Source organism: Martes martes (genome assembly GCF_963455335.1).
Source record: "Martes martes genome assembly, chromosome: 7".
In the NCBI taxonomy this organism is placed as follows: Eukaryota; Metazoa; Chordata; class Mammalia; order Carnivora; family Mustelidae; genus Martes; species Martes martes.
Window position 1 is genome coordinate 124,280,223 of NC_137894.1, and position 26,625 is coordinate 124,306,847.

A 26,625-nucleotide genomic window follows, 5' to 3' on the forward strand; every position below is an offset into this window, starting at 1 on the left:
ATGACCTGAGCTGAATTGGCCACTTAACTCAGTGAGCCACCCAGGCGCCCTGACTTTTGTCCTTTTTAAAACAGAAAATTTTGTAGAATTACTTGGAGTAGGCCTCTCTGAGTTCTAAGAATTTTAAGTGTTTGGAAGAAAATTTTGAATTAAAATAGTGTTTAAAGAGACTGAGTCAAAATTAGTGGCACGTCTCTTAGTTGTTTGTTATGTCTTGGTTCTAAAGAGCATGTATTTAAATAGACCATATGTCAGAAACATCTGTCAATAAAAGGTGTTAGCATTTATGTGTGTTTTAGTATTTTAGTTGATGTTTCAGTGTTCATCCATGTATTTTATATGTTCTGAAATATAATCACTGTAGGCTCTTTACAAATAAAAGGTTTTGTTTTGTTTTGTTTTGTTTGTTTGAATTATTCCTGATTCAAAGATAACCATTTGATTGGTTGATTTCCTTTTTTTTTTTTTTTTTAATAATTTAAATTCTAGTTAGTTAACATACAGTGCAATAGTGGTTTCTGGAGTAGAATTCAGTGATTCATCAGTTATATACATACCCAGTGCTCATCAGAACAGTTGCCTTCCTTAATACCCATCACCCATTTAGCCCATTCCCTGCCCATCTCCCTCTACCAACCTTCAGTTTGTTCTCTTTTGTTAAGAGTCTCTTATGGCCTGTTTCCCTCTCTCCTTTTTGTTTTTTCCCTCTTCCATATGTTCATCTGTTTTCTTTTTTAAATTCCACATATGAGTGAGATCACAGAGTATTTGTCTTTCTGTGACTTACTTATTTCACTTAATGTAATACACTTTAGCTCCATCCATGTCATTCCAGATGGCAAGATTTTATTCCAGTTTTGATTTTTTTTTAAAGCTATGCATGCTTTGGAAATGAACATTGAAAAGTTACGTAATTTAATAAGAATGTAGGATAGTGATATATTAGGTAGACAGCTATTTCAGGGAACCTACAAAAGAAATAGGACCTGACATCAAACCAGTTTTACGGTTCTCTTAATAAAATAATTGCTCTAATCTATTATTCATTTTAGGGCTATTTCATAAAATACAAGAAGAAATTTTCAGTGGGCATTTTTTGTTTGTTTTTAAAGATTTTATTTATTTATTTGATAGAGAGATCACAAGTAGGCAGGCAGAGAGAGAGGGAAGCAGGCTCCCCACTGAGCAGAGAGCCCGATGCGGGGCTCTATCCTAGGACCCTGAGATCATGACCTGAGCTGAAGGCAGAGGCTTAACTCACTGAGCCACCCAGGTGCCCCAGTAGGCATTGATAAAAGGTGTTTTGTGTATGGTATGTCACTCAACAAATATTTATTGATAGTGTCTTGAATGTGCAGAGGTGTGCAGGTGGTTTTTGTGTCATGTATGCTGTTGTCACTTTGCCAGTAGAGGGAGCTCTATTAATCTCATAAAATCTCAATATTAATATTTCTGAATAGTATTTCTCAGTAGTAAGTGGTTGTTAATGTGGTCCTTAGACTTAGATTACCTTACATTTGCCTATATGGACAAGATTTATTTAAAGTAAATGAAATGCAGAACTTGGATTTCATGAAGAAACCTGGTGGGGCTATAGCTGGATTCTGGGGCATAGTGGGAATTGGAGGCTTTAGAAGTAGAAACTAGGTAGGTCTATCAAATGGCAACAAGAAGCACATTTTCTTGGAACACCATACGTGGAGTCTATACTAGATAGTAGTGTCATGAAACTACTTTTGTATAATTTTCCAAGTATTGTTGAGATTCTCTGGCATTAGTATCTTCAAAGCACAGTTAAATTTATTTCTCAGAGCTTGCCAAATAGAGATGTTTCTAAAAATGTATATGTTAGATTGGTATGTGAAGACTTGGTACCTGTAAAAAGATTGAAGGATGAGGGAGAAAATTACCTCTATATGTAGTTACATTGAGATGCATGGAAATACTTTGAGTACAGAATTAAAAAAACAGTAAAAGAAAATGTGGTGTAACTCTTTTGGAGGAAAGGGGAGAGGAGAAGTCTCCAGAAGCAGTAAATGAAAAATTTATCCTGGATTTAAAGAGATTCAGAGTATACCCATGTATGTATTTTTTTACTTAAATGTCAGATACTACCTCCATTTTAGAATGTAGAAATTAAAGTTGATGACTTTTGTTAAGATTTTTAGGTATTTTTTGTGTTAATAAAACTATTATTAATATGTTTCACCTAGATAGAGTACCAGTATTATCATCTTAGGGCATCATAGAATTGCTAGCTATACAAGCTCATCCTTCTGATACCAGGTTTCTTTCAGGCCTATTCATTCTGGTATAAATTAAAAATATTAAGATTTCTAAAACGAAGATACTTAACATTTTGCTTCAAGTATATTACAGTTGAACAATTTGGGTTTGAACTGTATGGTCCACATATATGCAGATTTTTTTTTCGATAAATATGGTTATTTTCAATAAATAAGGTATATATTTTCTTCTAGCTTACTTTATTATAGAATACAGTATATAATATGTATATATATCATGCAGAATAGGTATTAATCTACCATTTATGTTATTGGTAAGGCCTCTGGTCAACAGTAGGCTATTTAACTTTTGGGAAGTCATAAGTTACATGTGGATTTTCACTTGTGTGAGGAGTTGGTGCCCTTAGCCCCTGCATTGTTTAAGGGTCAGCTGTAATTGACAACAAGGAATTGGGAATAAGAAATAGAGTAGGAAAATAAATAATGGAATGGATATTTTATATGTTGAATAGCATTGTTAGTATGTGTGAGGTTTCCTTAGAACACATTCTTCAGGGGCGCCTGGGTGGCTCAGTGGGTTAAAGCCTCTGCTTTTGGCTCAGGTCATGATCCCAGGGTCCTGGGATCGAGCCCCACAACGGGTTCTCTGCTTGGCGGATAGCCTGCTTCCCTCTCTCTCTCTGCCTGCCTCTCTGCCTACTTGTGATCTCTGTCTGTCAAATAGATAAATAAAATCTTAAAAAAAAAAAAAAAACACATTCTTCAGGGGGAAAAAAACCCAATTATATTACTCTACTTTGTTGTTTCAAGTATTTAAGGTAAGGCCTTTAAGCTAGGTGGTCTTCATTGTATCATTTTATAAAATGGGATTTAGTCTTGTTAAAACTTTTCATTTTAGTGTATACTAAATGATAAACTTCAAACACTATGAAAATGTGCCAGAGATAAATTGAGGTACTGTTATGCACATATATGGTTTTGATTTTTTTTTTTTCCTTTGTCTTTTTCAGAGTGCTGCTGCTACAGCTGCTACCTTGGCACTTCCTGCGGGTGTGACTCCTGTTCAGCAGATACTAACAAATTCAGGTAATGAGGAGTAATGGTACCATTATTTATATGTATAACTCAGAAAATTGTAACATCTAGTCTTCATTTTTGGCCTCATTGAAAGACAAAATCAATATTTCTTTTACCATTTGGCTTAGGTTATTAAAAAAGATTGAGTACTATAGCACATTAAATGATAATTACTACTGAGGATGCAGTAGAGAAGATGAAAATTGCACTTGAGCTTTTGATCTGTGAATGAGAATCTTGTTGCAGTATGATTATATAGTAATGTTTATTTGCGTAGATTTTTGTTAAACACGTTTAACCTGCCAGATAAGTAAACTTGACTCATTTGAATTTGTGATATCAAACTAAATCCTATAGTATTTTACTGCATTCTGTTTTACATAGTATCTGCATAGACTGACAAAATGTACTTGTGATTTTTGGTATATTAATGTTGGAAGAATTTATTTACATGAATTTTAAGTATTTTCTCTGTAATCTGAATTACAGAATTTCTTGATATTTTATTAATAAGATTCTAAATTTATAGAGAACTAGCTAGAGATTTATCCTGCTACGTATTTTATGAATGTATAATTGTTGCCTTTTAATTAATTGATGATTCTGTATCATCTCAAACAACAAAGAGAGGGATTCATGTCTCTGTGTTTAAGCCAGGCATATACTCAGTATTATGTGGCAATGATAATTGGTTCAGCAAACTTACTTTTTTAAAGCATTTTGAAGCTAAGTATCCTGATGCTTTGGCTCAAGATATTAATGAACTATTATACTTTCATGTCTTTAGAGCTTTAAAAAGAAACAGCCCTTGAAACATCTGATCTTACTGCTTTTACACGACTCTTAAGTTAGTAAAGATAATTTAAACTTCTAATCAACTTCCATAATCTGTTAAAACTTTATTGGAAAAGAGCTTTATAAGGATGGTAAGTAGGAAAAAGATTTTAAGCAATGTATTTGAACATGGAGGGAACCTAGAGAAGGTGAGGATTATAGTTTACTGTGTATGGCAGCCCTTAGTTGTTAGACTTCTTGCCCAGTCATTTCTAGGGCATTTTGGTGGTTTGACATTCATTATGAATTCATTTGTTTTCAGATAGTCACTGCTAAAATGATAACTTGTAATACATACCTTCTGCTTTAGGCCAGCTTCTTCAAGTAGTAAGAGCAGCCAATGGTGCCCAGTATATCTTTCAGCCTCAGCAGTCAGTGGTTCTCCAACAACAAGTTATACCACAAATGCAGCCTGGTGGAGTACAAGCTCCTGTTATACAACAGGTAATAGAATAGTAAGTTATTACGATGGGGCTCTTTTTTCTTCTGTATGAATTCTCTGGGTGGTTCTCTTCCCCTTTCCCATGGCTTTATCTATACGAATTCTTAGACTATTCTCCCAACACTGTATGTCCTATCCTTGTAAATTCCTCCTATATACCTTATAGCTTAACTTACATTCAATATACTTAAGACTAAATTGTTGTTACCCCTGCTTATCTTTCATCATTCCCCGGGACATGCTTTTCTATCAGTGGCACCACCCTCCATCCAGCCTCCTAAGCCTCCAAGTTATCTGGCATTCATTCAGCAAGCATTAACTCTGTGGCTGTGTATCAGAGTCTTTGCAAGGGAGTGGAGATTTAGGAGTGAACAAGGCAGACATGAATCCAGTTTCATGAAGCTTATGCGTTTTTAATGTGCTAAGTATTATGAATTCCTACCAATTCTTAATATTCCTTTTTTTCTACACTGCAGTTTTAACATATTTGCAGTTCCTTGATGTTTGAAACTAGTTTTCTCAGTCTCTCTCATCATTTTCTTAGTTCAGGCTTTCATAATTTCCCACTTAAAATACTATTCTTATTCCCTCAGTAGTATATATACTATATGTAATGTGTGTGTGTGTGTGTGCACGTTCTTGTGTGTATATTGTCCTCTTAATTGATTTCCCTGACTCTTAAGCTTCCTTCCTAACTTGTTACTCTGTATTTTATAGTTCTCCTTTTGAAACTTCTCTTAGGCTTTTTCCAAGTCTAAAACTCAGCATGATTCATAGGATCTTTATTTATGGATCTGATTTTTTTGATTTCTTCAGGTTTATTTCTTGCCATGCTTCCAATTATCTGCTTCAGCTGCTGTTTAGATCAAAGTTAAATCTTTGTATCTATTTCTGTGCTGGGCGTTAAACTCTTGTACTATGAGAACAAAGAGGAAAGAGAAATGGTTTATTTTCTTAAAGAACTTAGGCACTTTAGAAAAGAGACACATGAAAACATAATGTCCATATTAATAGTGTGATGACAGTGGTAAGATCAGAGAAGCAGTAATCTAGATGATTTACAGCTTTCCAGATTTTCACTTGATGTTATTTTACTTAGAAAGCCCTTTGACCTTCCTTCTAGCAACTCCCTTTACTATCTGCATCAAACAAAGCAACCAAATGGAAAAGCCTAGCTAATCTTCCAAGCACAACAGAACTCAAGTATTACCTATTAAGAAGGCTTTCCTGCCCATACCTTTTCCCTCAAACTGAATTTAGTCCAGTCTCCTGTGTTCTCGTAACAGCGTATTATATTTCTGTTATACCTTCTACCTTTTGAGTTGTATTACTGCTTTGTCTATTGCACCATTAATCTGTAAACTTCTTAAGGGAAGTACTGTCTTATTTTGCATTCCTTGAATCTAAAGGCAGATAATTGCCATTCACTGTTCTTTATTTATCACTAATAATTTATTAATTTGTTAATACCTATAATTATATTTATTGTAAAAGATACAGTTAAGGGAGTAGAGGTAAATTGGAAGGGGAGGTGAACCATGAGAGACTATGGACTCTGAAAAACAACCTGAGGGTTTTGAAGGGGCGGGGGGTGGGAAGTTGGGGGAACCAGGTGGTAGGTATTAGGGAGGGCACGGATTGCATGGAGCACTGGGTGTGGTGCAAAAACAATGAATACTGTTACGCTGAAAAGAAATAAAAAATTTAAAAAAAAAGATACAGTTAATATTTGTTAATATGTTCTTATTGAGTTATGGTTTACTTTAGAATTCTAGATACAGAAGCAGAAAGGAACTTTAGAAATCATCTGATCTGGTGTGGTTGTATAGTTAGAATCAGTTGGAGAGCTTTGTTTGAATGATTAGATTTCATTTCATAGCAATTAAATCAGAATAGTAGGAGTGGGACCCAAGTCCAGTATTTTTAAGCTACCCGGTGGTTGTAATTTTTGTTTGTTTGTTTTTTTTTTTTTTAAAGATTTTATTTATTTATTTGACAGAGAGACCTCACAAGTAGGCAGAGAGGCGGACAGAGAGAGGGGGAAGCAGGCTCCCTGCCAAGCAGAGAGCCCGATGCGGGGCTCGATCCCAGGACTCTGAGATCATGACCTGAGCTGAAGGTAGAGGCTTAACCCACTGAGCCACCCAGGTGCCCCCGGTGGTTGTAATTTGTAGCCAGGGTTGAGAACCATTGATCCTAATTTAACAGTGAAGTGACAAAAGCCAAAGTAGGTTAAATGACATGCCTTTGCTATATCTCGACCTGGGATCCTAGACAAAACTGGGGCCCAGGACCACATTTTCAGTGTAGTGTTCTCCACAGGGAGGCAGTGTAACATAATAATCAGCACAGGATCAGAAAGCTTGGGTTAAAATTTTGTGTCTTGGTGACTATGAACTTGGCAAGTTACTAAACTTGTCCATACATCAAACAAATAATTAATCATATGTGTAACTATTGGCTTGGAATTTGCCAGGTACATAGCCAGTGCTCAATAAATACTTATTTTCAGAAAATCTTTTTTCCTTCAGAATTTTGAATGGTAAAGTGGAAGTGGGATCATTATACTCATTCAGCTCCTTTTATGCTTGGTGGTTTTAACTATATGAGATAAGGCCATTTTGGATGATCCTTTAGCATTTACGCCTAGTTCTGTGTGCTAGAAAATGAAACTGAGCTACTTGGTCCTCTTACTAGTTTTACTATGGTTTTCTTTTGCCTTAGGTACTGGCCCCTCTTCCTGGAGGGATTTCACCACAGACGGGTGTCATCATTCAGCCACAACAAATCTTATTTACAGGAAATAAGACTCAAGTTATACCTACTACAGTGGCTGCACCTACACCGGCACAAGCACAGATAACTGCAACTGGCCAACAGCAACCACAGGCCCAGCCTGCTCAAGCACAAGCCCCATTGGTGTTACAGGTTGATGGAACTGGGGATACATCATCTGAAGAAGATGAAGATGAAGAAGAAGACTATGATGATGATGAGGAGGAAGACAAAGAGAAAGATGGAGCTGAGGATGGGCAGGTAGAAGAAGTAAGTTTGTAGTAAAAGACTTGAAATGAGAAACTACTCAATCATTTCTTTTACTTGGTGTCAAACTGATGGATTTTTTCCTATTTTTTCAGAGACTGTTAAGGTGTTACATAAATAGGATTTTAAATATAAAGTTAGATTGTTCTAACCTAATAAGGTTTTTAGATGGTTCTGGTTGTATTTATCATCATAAAATACTGTTTCTTATAGCTAGTAATAAAATATAAATATATCATACTGAGTTGTATTTGTAAAGGGGGTGGAGAGAAGAGTGTAATTCTAATTTTCTGGCTTATGCATTCATGATGTGATTGAAATGTAAGACCTTGGTAGAGCAGATAAAATGAGCTTAATCTTCTGCTTCAATAATTAAAAAGGTATGGCACATCTGGAAAGTGAGGAGACGTGAAGAAAAAACTAAATGTCACAGACTTATTCATAACTTCCTTTTGGTCTGTATTCTATACTAGTTCTGTACATCACTTTGTCTACTCTTAGTGTCTATCTGTGAGTTAAAAGAACCATTCTTACTCATCTTTAGTTACATATTTCTAGAAGCTTATAAATATATCTTTGTTGTTCTCAGTGTTCCTGCTTGGTTACTTGTGTTCAAGATGTTAGTCTTAACCACAGTTTTCATTGTTCATTGCTTTCTGCAACTTAAGATATAATTTTATTTTAGGACAAAATTCTTTATATCTAATGTTTTTTTAAAAATACTATTAAATGTTGAATAGATACAAATGAATAAAAAATATTTTAACATAAAAACACCCTTATGTCCATATCTAGTTAAAAATACATTGCGGGGTGCCTGGGTGGCTTAGTCATTAAGGTCCTACTCTTGATTTCAGCTCAGGTCATGATCTCAGGGTCATGCCCCACATCAAGCTCCACGCTCAGCACAGTCTGCTTGAGATTCTCTCTCTCTCCATCTCCCTCTGCCCCTTCCCCCTGTTCATCAGTGCTATCTAAATAAATAAATAAATAAATAAATAAAATCTTTTAAAAATATATATCCATTATTAAAGTCTCCTGAGTACCTCTCCCTAACCCCCATCCTCTTCTTTCTGTTATCAGAGTAACCAGGCTCATGGATTTTTATCATTAACTTGCCTTTGTTTACCATCTATTTATATTCCTAAAGAGCATAATGTTTAGTTTTGAATGCCCATTTATAACATAAATGGAGTTATTCTCTCTATTCTTCTACAGGTTGATTGCTTCCCCCCCACCCCCCCTTTCAGGGAGGTATTTCTGAGGTTCATCTAAGTTGTTGTATATACTGGTAATTATTTTCACTATTGAATATACCATAGTTTATTTCTCCATTTCTTTTCTGATGTGATGGGCATTAGGGTTGTTTCTATGTTTCCTCTTACAGTTATAAAATATTTTGAAGTGTGTCTTCTGGAGACACATATGCATGACTTTTTTTTAAGTGTCACACCTAACCATTGAATTACTGGATTCTAAGGCATGTATGTTTTCAACTTTACAATAAAATGCCAAATTGTTGTACTAATATGTCTTCACCGATACTTGATATTGTCAGGCTTCTTAATTTTTGCCAGTCTAATATGTAGAAAATATGTTTCCTTTTGGTTTTAATTTGATTACTAATGAGATTTAGCATCTTTGATTCTTTCATGTTTTCTCTGTAGACAATCAAATAACTAAAAATGGCAGTTTTTCTTGCCTCATTGGCTTAGCCCTCTAGCGCAGTATTGATTAGAAATAGCAGGCAGCCTTATCTTGTTCTTAATTTTAAAAGGAACCCTTTCTGTGGTTCACTATTAAGTATAATGTTTATTATAGGCTTTTTATGGACAACTTTTATCACGTTAAAGAAGTTCCCTTCTATTCACATTAACTAAGCTTTGCTTTGTTTTTTAAATTCTAAATGAATGTTGAATTTTGTTAAACAGTTTTTCTGCAACTGTTAATCATACAATTTCTTATCCTTAATCTGTTATCTAATAACTAATTGCACTAATTGGTTTTCTGCTTATAGCCAGTTTTGTATTCGTTGGATAGCACAACTTGATTATTCTTACCCTTTTTATGAATTGCTGAATTCACTTTGTTCAGGACTTTTTCATGGACATTCATAGACTGTTTATGATTCTCTGTTCTCATACTCTTCTTGCTAGGTTTTCAGGTTTGTGATAGCATTATAAAATGAATTCTGGTGAGTGTTCTATCATCCTTAGATTTCTTTTTTTTTTAAAGATGTACTTAATTCTGTGAATATTTGTTAAAGCATGCTGCTAAAATTATCTGATTCTAGTAATGTCCTTACTGTGTTTAAGTATTGTTTCTTTTTGAGACAGTTCGGATAAGTTATATTTTTCTAGGGCTATGTATGTAAATTTATAAGTTAGCATAAAGTTAATGATAATTATGTTTTGATACCAGAATCCTTTGTAGTCGTTTTCATTTTTATATTCTCATTTCTGATTTTGTGCCATCTTGCTCTTCTCTTCTTGTTCAGTCTAGCCAGAGGTTATGTTGATTCATTAATGTTTTTTAAGAATCAATTTTTAGCTTTAGTGTATTTTTTTCTAGTTCATTCTTATTCTGACTTAACTTTTATTTGTAGAGTTATGATCTGTGTAATGTATGCATCCTTTGAAATTGATTAGAACTTGCTTTATGTGGTCAGTGTTTGCATATGCTTCCTGTATATTTGAAAAGACTTTTTTGTAGCTGTTGGTTGTCTTCTATATGTATTACTAGAATTAGATTCTTTGGATAATCTATACCCTTACTGATATTTTTTGTGTGCTTACACCATTATCGATTAGTGAGGGAGATATGTTCACATCTCCTACTATGATGGTGTATTTCTTTGTTTTGTTGTCATTATGCTTTTTGTATTTTGAACCTAAAAGTGGATGCATATTAGCTTAAACTTACACTTTCCAGTGAATTGAGCCATTTATGATTATATGCTATTTATCTCTAGTAATTTCTCTTTTTTTGCCCATACAGTTTGTTTTGTGTTATATTAATAGAATCATACCAACTTTGTTTCAGTTAGAATAGCTCTTTTCATTCTTTCACTTTCAAATTTTTGGATCCCTAAGCTTTAGATGTTGTATCTTTTTTAATGTGGAATACTGCTTTGTATGCTATCATCTTAAAAAATTTTTACATGGGCCAAGACTATTCAATAGGAAAAGAATGATCTTATTAAATAAACGTAGCTTGGACAACTGAATATCCACATGCAAAACGGTGAAATTAGACCCCTGCCTCACACCTTACACAGAATTAACTCAAAATGGATCAAAGATCTTAAAGACCTAAAACTATAAAATTCTTAGAAGAAAATAGGGCAGAAGCTTTGTAACACTGGGTTTGAAAATAGTTTCTTAAATATGACACCAAAAGCACAAGCAATTAAAAAAATAACAGACTTAGTAGATTAAAAGCTTTTGTGTATCCAAGGACAATATGCAGAAAGTTAAAAGACAGACTATAAAATAGGAGAAAATGTTTCAAATTCTCTATCTAACATGGGCTCAATATCCAAACTAGAAAACTTTTAAATTCAACAACTCTGTTCCAAAGTGGGTAAAGGACTTGAATAGACATTTATCCAAGGAGAATATACAAATAGACAATAAGCGTGTGAATAGATGTTCAGCATCACTAGTTATTACAGGAATGCATATATCAAAACCACAAAGAGATACCACTTCACATTTACCAGGATGGCTGTAATCAAAAGAGATAAAAACAGGAGCAGATGTTGGTGAGGATGTGGAGAAATTGGAACTCTTTTGCATTGCTGGTGGGAATGGACAATGGTGTAGCTGCTGTGGAAAATGGTTTGGTGTTTCCTCAAAATGTTGTGTAAAATTATCATATGACCCAGCAATTCTCCTAAGTATATGTATAAGAGAATTGAAAACTGTTATTCAAACAAAAGCTTGTACATGAATGTTCAAAACTGTTTACAAAATCCAAAAGATGTAAATAACCCAAATGTCTATCAGTTGATGGATGGATAAATTAAAATGTGATTTTAATGGAGTATTATTTAGCCATGAAAAGGAACAAAGTACCAGTTTATGCTACAACATGGATGAAGTTCACACATTATAAGTTAAAGAAACCATACCTCATGTTGTTTTATGTGTATATTGTATGTTTGCATTTATATGAACTAGCCAGAGGTAAATATATAGTGACAGAAAGCAGATTAGTGGGGGGCTGGGGAGAGGTGGGGATGGGGGTTGAGCAACTGCTTAATGGTAAAGGTGATAAAATTGTTCTGGAATTAGATAGTGGTGATAATTACATTATGTACCAAGTATGACTGGTTATATGCTCTAAAATGGTTAAAATGGTGAATTTTATGTTATGTGAATTTTGCTTCAATAAATTGTTTTTACATTTACATTGGTGATACCTATTTTAAATTAAATATACATGTGTATGAGGTATAAGCCTAGACTTAATATCTACTTGATTATTTTCCTTTCCACTTTCATTTTGTCTTCTTTTTTTCATTTTGTCTTATTTCTCTTTTTCTTCTCTTTTTCTGTTAACTAGAAATCTGAGTTACATCTTTTGTCTTCTCAAATAACCGAGGTCAGATTTAACATAGTTGGTCATTTTATGCTTTAGTTAGGTCTTGGCCTTTAATTCTTTTTGGGATTGAGACCCTCTTCCATTTTACCCCTCCCACATGTATCCTTTTAATCTAAATGCCTTAGTTAGACTGCAAGCCTCCCACAATTACCATCACAATGGTAGACATGCTAATATTATAAATAGAGTCTTAGTCCTCCACATATAGAAAAGCCAGATTCCTAGCCTGTTTTATAGGCTTTTTTCCCCTCCAACTTTACCACTGTTTTCCCTTTTGCTCCGCTGCTGCTGTTGGTACATAGTACCATTATCTCATTAAACCTTCATATTTTCTTAGGTCCCCTTCTAGGCCTCTTAAGCAGAGAGTAGTCTTGTGCTATTCTGAACGAATGAAGGAGATAAACATCTTTTCAGACTTTAAAGTTATGTAGCTTAACTTTTTATTTTTGATTTCTTGTTGGAATTTCAGTAAAATTGGCAAAATCTTAACAGCTGATTAATAATAAGTTTGATATAAATATATGTATGTATATGCTTCTGTCTGAACCTTCATTCTCAAAGAACATCAAGGTCATTGTATTTCTTTTCCTTGAATATTAGAAGGGCCTTTTTCTAATAATACATGAAGTATAAGTAAATACTCTTATTTCTTATTTGTAGGAGCCCCTCAACAGTGAAGATGATGTGAGTGATGAGGAAGGACAGGAACTCTTTGATACAGAAAATGTTGTTGTATGCCAATATGATAAGGTAAGGATTTTTATCAGGTTACTGACATTTTTTCTGCTGTAATTTCTTCCCTAAATATCTTCTCTACCTTGTTCAAAATTTGGGCAGCTAACAGATGCCTCTTACATTCAGTATAAACAGGGTGAATGTAGACATTGTTAAAATTTAGTAGATTATTTTAATAAAATGAGAAATTATGTGGCTTTACATTTGGAAAAAATGTTAAGAATGAAATCGTGAGGAGAAGTAGGCTTTGAATTTATACCATCTCCTAACTCGCTAGCAAAGTTAACAGTCACTTTAGGGTTGTCCTTTAACATTAATAAGCCAGTAGAATAACCTGTTTTCCCTTTAGTTTCAACTGCCTCAAAACTAAACGGCTTTAATTGAATCCTGTCACTTTTTTTATTACTAAGGAGAAAACTAGGGCAGTAAACAGGACTGCTAACTAACAAATATGTTTTTACTGAAAATCATTTTTAAAATTGTTTAGCTTTGCTGTATTTTTGATAGCCTTAGGTATTTTTAAACTAGGTCTGTGAGAATTAACTGTTCAATTCTTGTTTTCCTAATTCTTCGAAAGGATGCTACTTGCCAGGTGTTTTTTGTTACAGTTATTAGCATTATTGTTGAGATTTTGTTAATTATTGAAACATTAATTTGGAATAAAATGGTCTTCTATACTCATTAAATTTCTAATAAATCCACAAATTATATTGCATTTATAATTTAATTTCAGCAGTGGTCTTTACCAAATGAGGAAAACCTTAATAGAAGCAATCGGGCTTTTGTTTATAAGCACACTCATTCACTAAACAAATACTTATTAAGTGTCTGCATATGCCAGGCACTGGAGCTGTAGTCATGATCATGCAGAATTGTGCCTTGCATGAGTTTCCTTTATAAGTGATGAAAATCTTAGATTTGTGTTGCTTTTATAGAAATGAATCTTCTAGTAGTCATCCTTACTGCATATGAATAGCCATACTTACTGGAAACATGTATGTAGGGAAATGTCAAAACAGTTTTATCATTTTGAAATGAAAAGAAGTCAAGCCAGTTACTTGCAGTGAGATTACAGAATAAAGCAGTGAAGTTGTTCATAAACAGAATTATTAGGGCATCTGCTTTTGTATTGTGTGACTTTTGGGTGAGCATTCTTAAAACCTTACACCAGGGACGTTATAATAAATGTAACTTTTTTTTAAAGATTTTTATTTATTTGACAGAGATCACAAGTAGGCAGAGGCAGGCAGAGAGAGAGATGGATGGGGAAGCAGGCTCCCTGCTGAGTAGAGAGCCCAATGCAGGGCTCGATCCCAGGACCCTGGGATCATGACCTGAGCTGAAGACAGAGGCTTTAACCCACTGAGCCACCCAGGCACCCCATAAGTGTAATTTTTTGTTATTGTGTAGTGGAAGAGTATTAGTGTTGAAATAGATAGGAGAATACCTTGTATTATCAGGAAATTTCAAAGAGACCTCATGCAACCAAATTAGCCAGAACACAGTTTCGTGATGAGAAGATGTCATATCAGGCAGTAGAGTCCTTTACCTTAGCTAGACTGAAGAATATACTTCTAAGTATTTTCATAATATAAGAATGGTTGTATTCTCCTTTGGTACAAATTGTACACATAATATTTTAAATGTTAAAATTGGTTTGTTTTCCTCCTAGAGACAATTTAATGTTTGAGACAGAAATTGAAAATAGCTTTAAGTAGTGTGTTGAGCAATAAACAATTTTAAAGTTTACAAAGATCTAATTTTTAGAATCAAATGAGTTCTTGAGGGCTGGGCCTGATGTTTTAGTCAATAATAAAGAATGCTGGTGTTCTATGAATTATTAAAATGGGGTTGGATGTGGTTTGAGCCAACTTGAATTTTAGGATTTTATTTTTGAAGCCTAAACTTTAGAATTTCAACGAGTCGATTTTAGAAACTTATAGAAAGAATAATGAAGTTTATGTTGCCAATCAAATCAAAATTGTAGTTAAACCTAATAATGAAGCAGAGTTCTCCCTTATTATGATAGATAAGTACTGATGGCATCAGGTGTTGAGGCTTCAGTCTTATTTATTGGTAATTTTACTTAATATGTTTGTCATTAGGAAATTTAAGGGCCTTTTTTGAAGTGCTGAGTATACAGACTGATCCTGAAACTTTTGTACACTTGGTTTTAGCAAGTTGTCAATACAGAAGAATGTGATCAGTTTCTTTACTTGTCTGGAGAATTATTTTTTCCTGGCTTCTCATCACTTTCTTGCTTACATAATCCTGTTGTCTTTCAAGTTGCAGTCACTCGGTTCGTGCTGGAAATAAATTTGCCCACTTTTGGATAGTTACTACTTTCTTTATAGGGAGTCAAAGAAAAAAAGGAGACAGAAGTCTTTTCATTCAATAAATAGGATGTCTGTGGTGTACCAAGGTGCTGTGCTTAGGAGGTTGAGAAACACTAGTAAACAAAGTAAAGCAATCCCTGCCATTGGGAAGTTTAGTTAAGGGAGACGGATGCTAAAATGTAATAAATAAATAAATTATTATGGTATGTTAGAAGCTGATAATTGGTAGGAAAGGATACAGGTTAGAGTTTTTAAAAGGTTAGAAGGTTAGTCTTGTTAGATCTTCTGAATGGATGACATTTGAACAAAGCCTTGAGGAGAGTTAGCCTTGTCATTATCTGGTAACAAAGCCTAGCTGTTGCGTGTGAGCAGTGGCATGGAAGTGAGAGTGGTTGGGCTGGGGTTGCAGGGGAAGGGATATAGTTAGTAGATTAAGTCAGAGGTAAGTGTGGCAGGTGGTATGGAAGTTTGTGAGGACATGGGCTCTTATGAGCGAATTGGGAAATTATTGGAAGGTTTCAAATAGATGTAGTGTCACTTACATTTTAATTCTAAAAAGATTACTTTGCCTTCTTTGGTGAGAGTGGACTGTGCAGAGGAAGCAGAGTTGAAACAAGGAGACTAAGATATTATGGTAGTTCAAATGAGAGATAATGGTGACTTTGGCTAGGGGGATAGTACTCAAAGTGGTGAGAAGCAGCTGAATCTTGGATGTGTTTTGAAGGAAGAGTGAGCAGGATTTTCTGACTCTTCTTGGCAAGTGGTAGAAAAGAAAAAGAGGAATCAAGAATGATTCCAGGATTTTTTGATGAGGAACCAGGAGGAAGAATGGAGATGCCATCAACTCAGATGGGAAAGGCTGAAGATGGAGCATGTTTGGGTGAGGAGAGTGTTTAGTTCTGAGCATGATAAGTCTTGGTATGTCTGTTGGACATTCAAATCATTCATCTTAAGATGTTAGGTTTAACATCTTATCTACATAGTGTATTTTTAGACCAGAAATACAAGACCACTTAACATAAGAGTTTCTGCCCTAACTGCTATTTTAACTTTATTTTGCTCTATTTTCTTGTAATAAAAAGACAAATATGATAAATATTAAATGTGTATATAGCTTAATTCAGTGATGTAGAGGAAAAGCTTGGGAGTAGTTTTCAAATACATTAAGTGTTTGATTTTCTTTCTTCTTCTTCTTTTTTTTTTTTTTTTTTAAATTAAGTCCCAGAAGATAGAGCTAGGATCAGTGAGCAGAAGCTTGGAGGAAGCAGATTTCAATAAGGGATAAAGTATGAAAGGCTTTTAGAATAGGCCCAGAGTGGAATAACTTAATTTGCAATTCTTTGTTCCCCGTGTCTAATCATACTGAAGCAGAAATTGAATGACAGCTTGCCAAGAATATGCCATGGAAATGTTTGTATTGGGAGGATGGAATTTTATGCAAGGATGTTCAGACAATATCTATCATAGTGAGCATTTTGGGATTATTATATGAAATGGCCTGATTTAGTCAAAAGTGTCTTGTGTTTGAGAATCATCTTTGCCACTTACTTACTAGCAAAATATTCCTGGTCAATTCATTGAACCTCTCTAAGCTATGATTATCTTTTTTGAAAATGAAAGCCTTAGCTGCTTGATTTTGAGGTCCCTTTAGATCAGAGAAGAGGGAGAACCATGGGTCCTTCTTGGAAGATAGGGAGCTTAAGCTGAAAATTGAATGATGCAAGGGATTTATTGGGAAAGGGAAGAAAGGTCATTTCAGTTGATTAACTTTTATAACTCCTTTTCTCCTTTAGTCTATGAATTGCAAACAGCTAAAAACTATAAATGAAGGTAAGGAGGGGAGTGCCCAGGATCTGGTGCTATTTGAACACCGCCCTTACCCCTTTGGCATAATTGCAGGTAGACATAGTTTTTGAAATCTGTAAGTGACTGGATGATCAGAACTCCCTCAGATGTATTTGTTAAATACTGCCATGTATAATGTTCCATGTTAGGTCTTGAGGAAACCATAAGCGGTTTTACTTTGATAGAAGAAATTCTTCATAATTGTATATACTTAGAAATGGTACTAGAAATGTGTTTGGGAATGACACTGAAAATTATTAGGAGAGACTACTTTTAGCTGATGTGATTAGGGAACGCTTTGAGGAGAACACAGCAGTGTTTTTGAGGTGGATCTTGAAATAGGAATTGAATTTATAAAAATGGGAGCAAGGAATGATACTTCTTTTGATTGAAATACAGTCTTTGAGGAATGTGGAAGTAGGAAATAAGCTTGGAAGGTGAGTTATTACCAGGTCATTTAGAAATAGAAATAGTTAAGTGGAGATGATTGGTTAGAACTGTGCTTGTGGCAACAATATTTATAAGCAGATTGGAAGAAAGTTGAACCTGAAGCCTGGAGTTGGAAAGTTACTGTAATAAATCAGGTAACAAGAGGCTATTGATGTGGTAAACTAGAAGATATTTTGGTGGCCATTGAGAAAACAGTTGCCAGGTGTCCTGTAGACAACTAAAGTAGAATTAGAGATAAAGTAATTAGAGGTTAGAAATATTAATATTAGTATGGATATTAATACTGTTTGATCATAGTATCAGAAGAGTTAGCAATATGGAAATTGTTACTGTATGTGAGGAAGAGAGTGGTTGTAAACGTGATTCCAGTATTGAGGATAGTGTCCCAGTAGTCTAGATAAGAATGAAGAAAAGCCTAAGGTTAAATGGTGTAGACATAAAAGGAGTTACGGAGAAAAGGCAAAACCGTGGTCTAGAAGCATCAGGGAAAACAAAGGGTATCCTATTTTAAAAGTTTGCCAGTAGAAAATTTCCTGTGAAAAAAGGGACACATGTATATATAAACCTGGCAAAGATAAGATACTTTGCAGAGAAATTTATTATTAATGAACACAAGTATTAAGAGCTGTAAAATAATACTAATTGCAGATACATTTGTTTCTTTAAAAATTCACCTAATGAGTGAATAGGCTGTTTTGTTTGTTGTTTTTTGTTTGTTTGTTTGGGTTGGTGGTTTTTGTTTTTGTTTTTGTCAGATTTAACTTTATTAAGAAACCAGTTTGGGGGCACATTGGTGGCTCAGTTGGTTAAGTGTCTTCCTTTCGTCTCAGGTCATGATCCCAAAGTCCTGGGATTGAGCCCCGAATCAGGCTCCCTGTTACGTGGGGATCCTGTTTCTCTCTCTCCCTCTGCCTGCTGCTCTCCTTGGTTGTGTGCGCGCGCTTGCTCGCTCGCGCGCGCTCTCTCTCTCTCTCTCTCTCTGTCAGTCAGTCAATCTTGGGGAAAAAAAAAAAAAGTCACACCAGTTTGGCCAGCCACAATGGCATGAAACTAGAAATCAATTACAAGAAAAAAATTGGGAAATTCACAGATATTTGGAGATTAAACAGCATGCTACGCTACAATCATTGAGTGAAAGAAGAAATCAAAAGAGAGAACAAATCTTGAGACAAATGAAAATGGAAACATAGCATACCAAAATTCATAAGATGTAGTAAAAGCGCTCTTAGGAGGGAATAGAGATAAATGCCTATGTCAAGAAACAAGAAATATCTCAGCCTAATTTTATATCTCAGAGAACTGGAAAAAGAACAAATGAAGTCCAAAGTTAGTAGAAGAGAGGACATAACAAAGATCAGAATGGAAATAAATGAAATAGAGACTAAAAAGACACTAGAGAAGATCAGTGAAACTAAGAGCTGGTTCTTTGAAAAGAAAAAGAAAATTGACATACCTCTAGTTAGACTCACCAAGAAAAAAAAAAGGGTAAGACTCAAAATCAGAGGTGAAAGGGAGTTGTTATAACAGATATCACAAAAATACAAAGAATCATAAAACTACTGTGAACAGTTATACACCAAGGAATTGGACAACCTAGAAGAAATGGATAAATTTGTAATAAAAACCTTCCAACAAACCATCATGAAACCAGATAGTTTTACTCTACCAGGATAAAGAAGAAATTCTTCAAGAAGAATTAATACTAGTCCTTCTCAAACTTTTCCAAAAAATAGAAGAGGGAACACTTGTAAACTCATTTTATAAGGTCAGTATTACCCTGACACCTAAACCAGAGAAAGACACCACAAGGAAAGAAAATTAAAGGCCAATATTCTTGATGAACACAGTTGCCAAAATCCTCAACAAAATATTAGCAAACTGAATTCAGCTATAAATATGTTAAGATGATCATACACCATGACCGTGTCCAAGTGGAATTTATTTCAGGGGATCCAAGGATGATTCAGCATACACAAATCGATGTGGCAACTGACCCCATTAACAAAATGAAGGATAAAAATCTTATCCTTATCATCTCAATAGATGCTGAAAAAGCATATGGTAGAATTCAGCATCCGTTTATGATAAAAACTCTCAAAAAAGTGAGTATCAGAAGGAACGTATATACCTTGACATAATAAAGGACATACATGACAAAGCTCCAAGTAACACAAAGAAGAAAAGCTAAAAGCTTTTTCTTTCTCTGAGATCGGGAACAAGACAAGAATGCTTATTCTTGCCATTTTCAACATGGTATTAGAAATTCTAGCCAGAACAGTTATGCAAGAAAAAGAAAGAAAAAGCATCCAAATTAAATTATAAAGGAAGAAGTAAAACTGTCACTATTTATGGAAGGCGAAGTATTACATACAGAAGATCCTGAAGACTACCAAAAAACTGTTAGAAGTAATAAATACAATGAAATTGCAGGATACAAAATCAGTATACAAAATATGTTGCATTTCTATATGCTGATAAACTATCAGAAGGGGAAGTTAATTCCATTTATTGTATCAAAAAGAGTAAAATGCCTTGGAATAAATTTAACCAAGAAGATGAAACATCTCTGCTATGAAAACTTAAGAGATTGATGAAGGAAATTGAAGAAGAAACAAATGGAAAAGTATTTTGTGTTCATTGATTGGAAGAATTAATATTGTTAAAGTGTCCATACTACTTAAAGTGTTATACAGATTCAGCAGTTTCAGTGCAATCCCTATCAAAATGTCAGTGGCATTTTTCACAGAACTGGAACAAATAATTCCAAAATTCAAAAGACCCTGAATAGCCAAAGCAATCTTAAGAGAGAGAGGCATCATGCTTTCTGATTTTATACATTATAAAGCTGTAAGAATCAAAACAGTATGGTATTGGCATAATATCAGACATGCAGATCCATGGAACAGAAAAGAACCCAGAAATGTTCCCAAATACATGTATTCAATTGATTTACAACAAAGGAGCTAAGAATATACAATGGAAAGGACAATCATTTCAATAAATGGTTTTGGGAAAACTGAACAATCACATGCAAAGCAATGAAACTAGACCACTATCTTATGACATACACAAAAGTCAACTCAAGATGGATTAAAGACTTTTTTTTCAAGATTTTATTTATTTGACAGAGATCATAAGTAGAGAGGCAGACAGAGAGGGGGGCAGGGAAGCAGGCTCCCTGCTGAGCAGAGAGCCTGATGCTGGGCTCGACCCCAGGACCCTGGGATCATGACCTGAGCAGAAGGCAGAGGCTTAACCCACTGAGCCACCCAGGTGCCGCCTGGATTAAAGACTTTAATGTAAGATCTGACACCATGGGGCTCCTGGGTGGCTCAGTTGTTAGGTGTCTGCCTTGGGCTCAGGTCGTGATGCCAGGGTCCTGGGATTTAGTCCTTCAGCAGGGGACCTGGTTCTCCCTATCCCACCCCCCAGATTATGTTCCCTCTTTCGTTGTTTTTCTCTCTGTCAAATAAGTAAATAAAACCTTAAAAAAAAAAATCTGAAACCATAAAAGTAGAAGAAAACAGGGATTAAGCTCCTTGGCATGGGTCTTGGTTATAATTTTTTAGATTTGGCACCAAAAGCAAAGGCAACACAAGCAAAAATAAACAGGGCTACATTAAACTATAAAGCTTCTGCGCATCAAAGGAGACCATCAACAAAATGAAAAGGCAACTTACAGAATAGAAAATATTTGCAAATCACATATCTGATAAAGAGTTAATAGCCAAAATGTATGGAGAACTCATATAACTCAATAGCAAATAAGCAATTCAGTTTAGAAAATGGGCAGAACTGAACATTTTTCCAAAGAAGACATAAAATGGCCAACAGGTACATGAAAAGGTACTCAACATTACTATTTGTTAGGAAAATACAAATTAGAACCACAATGAGATATCAGCTCATACCTGTCAGAATGACTGTTCCCCAAAAGATAAGAAATTAACAAGTGTTACGTGTGGTTGTAGAGAAGTGGAAGCCCTTAGACACTTTCGGTAGGAATGTAAATTTGTATAGCCACTATGGAAACCTGTGTGGAGGTTCCTTGAAAATCCAAAATAGAACTACTGTATAATTCAGTAATTCTGCTTCCTTAATAGTTATTCAAAGGAGAACACTAACTCTGAAAGATTTCTGCCCTCCCATGTTCATTGCAGCATTATTTACCACAGCCAAGACATGGAAGCAACCTAAGTGTCCATCAGTGGATGAATGATAAAGAAAATGTGATATATATTTATATACACATGATGTAATATTCAGCCATAAAAAAGAAAGCAAGCTTGTCATTTATGACAACATGGGTGGACCTTGAGGAATTATGCTAAGTGGAATAGGAGAGAGAAAGACAAATATCGTATGATCTCACTTTTGTATGTGGATTCTACAACAAACCAGGCAAAAAACCTAAAAACAACAAAGCAAAAACCGAACTCATAGACACAGAGAACAGATTGGTGGTTATTAGAGGCCAGAGGGTAGATTGGGGCAAATGTGTGAAGGGGGTCAAATGTACAAACTTGGAAGTTATAAAATAAGTTACAGGGGTGTGATATACAGCATGATGACTGTAGTTAATGACATGTTATATACTTGAAATTCTCATCACAAGAAAAAAATTTGTAACTGTATTATGGTGATGGGTATTAACTAGACTTACTTATCATTTTGTAATATATATAAATATTGAATCATGTGCTGCTGTAATTAATGTTACATGTCAATTATCAATTAAAAGAAGAATTTATAAATGCAGTAATGTATAAGACAGATTTTTTGGTGTATTAATGGGTTTTTGTTTCCTCTGTCTTTTGATTGTATCTTTTACATTCTTTTTTTATTTATTTAGATACACAGAAGTAAAAACAAATGGAAATTTCATCTCAAGGATGGCATTATGAATCTTAATGGAAGAGATTATATATTTTCCAAAGCCATTGGAGATGCAGAATGGTGAAGAGTTGGTTCTTTTCTTTTATAAATAAAACAAAGAAACTTAAAAAAATTTAAAGTGGACAGTTTAAAACTTGGGACATACACCAACCAAAACTTAACTTCTGCATGTCAGAAAAGTGCAGTAGAATCAAAGCTACTGGAACAAAGAGACCTTGACAACATAGACACTACTAACTGGCAAGCCATGGAACTGTAGCACCTGGGGATGTTGGGGTGGGGGAGGTTGGGGTTTTGGAAAACCATAATTGTTGATTTTAAATACAGGTACCTGCCACCAGTAATTAGCATGTAAAGCTTTGTCTATATTCCTTCCTTCAACTTGGGTTCAATCAGAAGATACTTGTTGGAACGAACTGAAGAAAATTCCCTTTTGATAGATTGAACTGAAACTGCTTATTGTATGTGGTTATATTTGGTAAAAATTGCGTGTGAGCTTTTTACAAAAGGGTAAGAATTATGGTGTTGAATTTTAATTCACTTGTATAAGGAAACAATTTAGAACTCTCATTATAGGTCTTAAATATTTTTACTAGCTATTCTCCCTCAGTAATATATACCTCTTCTTCCCTGCTTTATGAAACATCTCTTAAGAGTTAAAGGAAGTAATCAATAATCACAGTTTGGAGACTAAATTTGACCCAGGAATGGTTATTTATTTTAATTAGGTTTTCATACTCATTAACTATAACTTTTAAAGACTTGGGCCTCATTGAGTTAAACAGAATTAAAATGACAACTTTGGTTTCCTTACAGAAAAATGCTTGTTTCTTTTAGTCCCATACCTTATGAAGAAACCCCAGGGTGGCTCCTCAGGAATACAGTTTTATTTCACAGAGGTACCATCTAGCTGAAATTACATACATAAGAATACATACAGATTTTTTCCCGTTGGGCTGAAGTATATGCTTATATATGTGTTTAATCTTTAAGCGAAACAGACATTCAGATAACATTCTGTGCATTGACTGAAGCAGTGGGTAGTGAGGACCTGGATTTTGTTTTAAACAGTTTAGTAATTATAAAAGTTTCTTGTGTTTACTAGTGAAGAATTTAAAAACTATTCTAATTGAACACATTTTTTTAATTGCAACTTTGTAATTTGAGGGAGAAATTTTGGGGTTAGAGGGGGTTGGGCCACTAAGTACATATTTACCTCTCTTTCATTTGGTGGCCCTTCCAGGCCATTGGTAATGTAGGCATGGGCTCCAGTTTGCACATCGAGAAGAAAGCATAGAAATTTGACTTGTATATTAAGAATAATAGAAATGTAATATGTATATTAAGAATGCACAGCTCTGTATTCTGTAAGAGCCTCTAAAGAACAATATGGCAGTGCTGTGTTCTGTGTGAACTAGTTGCCTGGGAGAACTGTAGGAACACTTCATCTGTGTTTTCTTATAACTAATTCTTTTTCATGGTCTATCTTGACAAAATTAACGTGTGTTTAAGATACTTGTATATTGCTTTTTTTTTTTATGTCTTCCATTTTCGTCTTCCTTTTATTTGCCTTTGTGTGTTTCCAGAAATAACAGAAACACTTAACATTGCAAAGAAAAACTGTGAGCTGTTTTTTTTTTTTTAACACAAATCTTTAAACTTCTTAAAAAGGCTAATCATTTTTTTTTTTTTTTTTTTTTTTGCCTACTTCCCACCCCATGTAGCAACTTGGTCCCTTTAACTTATGTTCTGAACTTTGGTATAAATGATGGTTTCTAGCATGCTAGTAGTTAGGTTTTATTTAGATACCATTAACTGGTGTAATACGGTTTTAATTTTTACTATATTAATTTAGTTATTTTGGAGGGGAGGTTTGTTTGTTTACCCCACTACTCTCAAAGCACACACAGGTTTTGTTTGTTTGTTTGTTTTTGTTAATGAATCTGGGAGAAGAGAAGGGAGGGGGTGAAATCACAGAAGTCCTGTTGTTCAGTTGTCCTTCAGTTAGTTGCTGATAGGTTTATATTTACCCAATGAAGAAGTCAACCACCTGAACTACCTATAAAAGTTTAGCAGTGCTGCGATGTTGATTGAAACCCTTCGGCTATATTGTAGTTCTTCTGCTACTGAACCTTGAATTACTATATGATATACAGCTCATGTTTTGGGCCCTCTATGTAGACAAACATTTGTATTCATAGTAGAATTGTATACAGGCCTGTTTTTATAACGTTATTTTCAAACATGAACAACCACTGCTTTCAGAGTGACTCACTAGGGTTATTTTGAAGCAGGAAATAACCATTTGTATTTGCACCTGTGTATTGCATATTGATTATGGCATACTTGGCAAATGCTTTTCTTTTACCTGTGAAAATTCTGAAAGCCGGTCCAAACAACACTGCATACCAAATTGTGCTCTTATATATTACTGCATCGTGTTCCTTTTTAATCAGATAGAATGTTTTGGTTTTATTGTAGTGGCTTGCTATAAGAATGCCACTTGCTTATCTTTTACTGTACTTGAATTCTTAATCATGCTTTTACATTGTATTTAACAAATCATTTCATTAGGTTCTATAAAATGTCATTCCTTTGAAAAAGGCAAGGATTCCCACTTTCAGAATTTTAAAATAAAAATACATGTTTATTCAAAGAGGGAAAATAGTTCAGACTTGGTATTATGAAAATAAGTAAAGGTTTCAGGAGAGGATTTGTTGAGATTTGCACAGATGGTGATGGCACCTTTTACTACCAAAAAAAAAAAAAAAAAGATTAATGTTAACAGTGCTAAGGAAAATTTACATAAAATTACTAGGTAAAGTGTGGAAATGTGTGCCTTTCAGTATATGTACTCTTTTTTGGTGGTCATTTGGATAATCAGACCATTTGAATTGCTTGAGAGCACATTTAATTTCTGTGGAGAGCCACATTTGGCTAAAACAACTTTAATGTGCAATTAGTTCCTAGAGTAAAATGTCTGTTATATGAGGAGGATCTTTATATTGGGCTTTTATATTTTTTAAATGTTCACATTTCTTTCTGTTAATTAAATGTCATCATATCACATACTGTTGCCTCTCTTATAATCAAAGCCACCTTGATGTTATTCTTAGGAATATATCAGGATCTGAGTGGTGTGTATAGTGATTAAAATATGTTCTTGAAGAGCATATTCTAATAGATTTTGGTTTTAGCAAGAACATAAAAATATAATAGCTTTTGTATAAAGATTTTCTTTTGCTATATTGAAAATCAAAGATTTGGTTTTCTTTTTTTCTGGCTTTTATGGAGGAATAAAAAAGGGTTGTCTCCCTCTAAGAGTAATTTTTGGTTACCTTACAGCAATAATGTCAGCATTCTTTTCAAAAGGTAAATATGCCTTGTACAGGAAAACAGACATAATTTCCTCTTGGGAGTTCCCTTTATAACTTAGCATTTTCTTCCACTTGAGAAAATTCCTATATTTTCAGATTATTTCATCTTGAACTTTTTTGAACTTTTGTGCAATGGAATATTATATTGATTCATCTTTGTACATTTTCATTTGATTTCATGTCTGTTTCCCATCTATCTGTCTGAGTCAGCTATTTCAGATTTTGAATTCATTGGTTAAAACATAGTTGCTTAAAATAGTTCCTCATGAGTTTATATTAAATAGTTTTGCATTTTAATCTATTATGCTATGGAAATTATTCTGAAGTTTATAATTCCCTTTTTAAGCCTGCCTTAGCCTATCTTTTGTCATTTTTTATGATTTAAGGAAGAACACACCGAACTTAATATTTGTGTTTATTTTGAGGAACAAGAGAAATGTTTTTTCTTCTCTTAAGGGAAGAACTGCTTTGAATTAGTAACTACTATTTTAGTCAGGTTTCCTTAAATCGGTCCAGTATGTGTCAGGGCTACAATTTTGGGGGAGGGGCTAATCCTTTTGCTGTTCTGAGCTACTATTGTCAACTGCTGTTGTACATACTGTTATGTGTAAGGGCGTAAATATATTTATTATGTTTGTAAAATTCATTCTGTACAATTGCAGATCAAGGTTGCTCTTCTGTGATATACAGGATATTATGTTTTAAAGACCATCTTGGAATACAATTAGAGAACTTAGTAT

The 26,625-nt window shown here is 34.3% G+C and overlaps 1 protein-coding gene across 1 annotated transcript in view; it reads left to right on the forward strand.

Moving 5' to 3' along the window:
* The window catches only part of GTF2A1 (general transcription factor IIA subunit 1), a 43,136-nt gene extending 17,872 nt beyond the window's left edge, over window positions 1–25,264 (forward strand). The window contains exons 5-9 of the mRNA XM_080808264.1: window positions 3,257–3,332; window positions 4,468–4,601; window positions 7,324–7,644; window positions 12,907–12,996; window positions 22,465–25,264. Coding sequence (XP_080664390.1) covers window positions 3,257–3,332; window positions 4,468–4,601; window positions 7,324–7,644; window positions 12,907–12,996; window positions 22,465–22,572 — 729 coding nt within the window. The 3' untranslated portion in view covers window positions 22,573–25,264. The remainder of the gene's footprint in view (window positions 1–3,256; window positions 3,333–4,467; window positions 4,602–7,323; window positions 7,645–12,906; window positions 12,997–22,464) is intronic.
* Window positions 25,265–26,625: the final 1,361 nt, after the last annotated feature.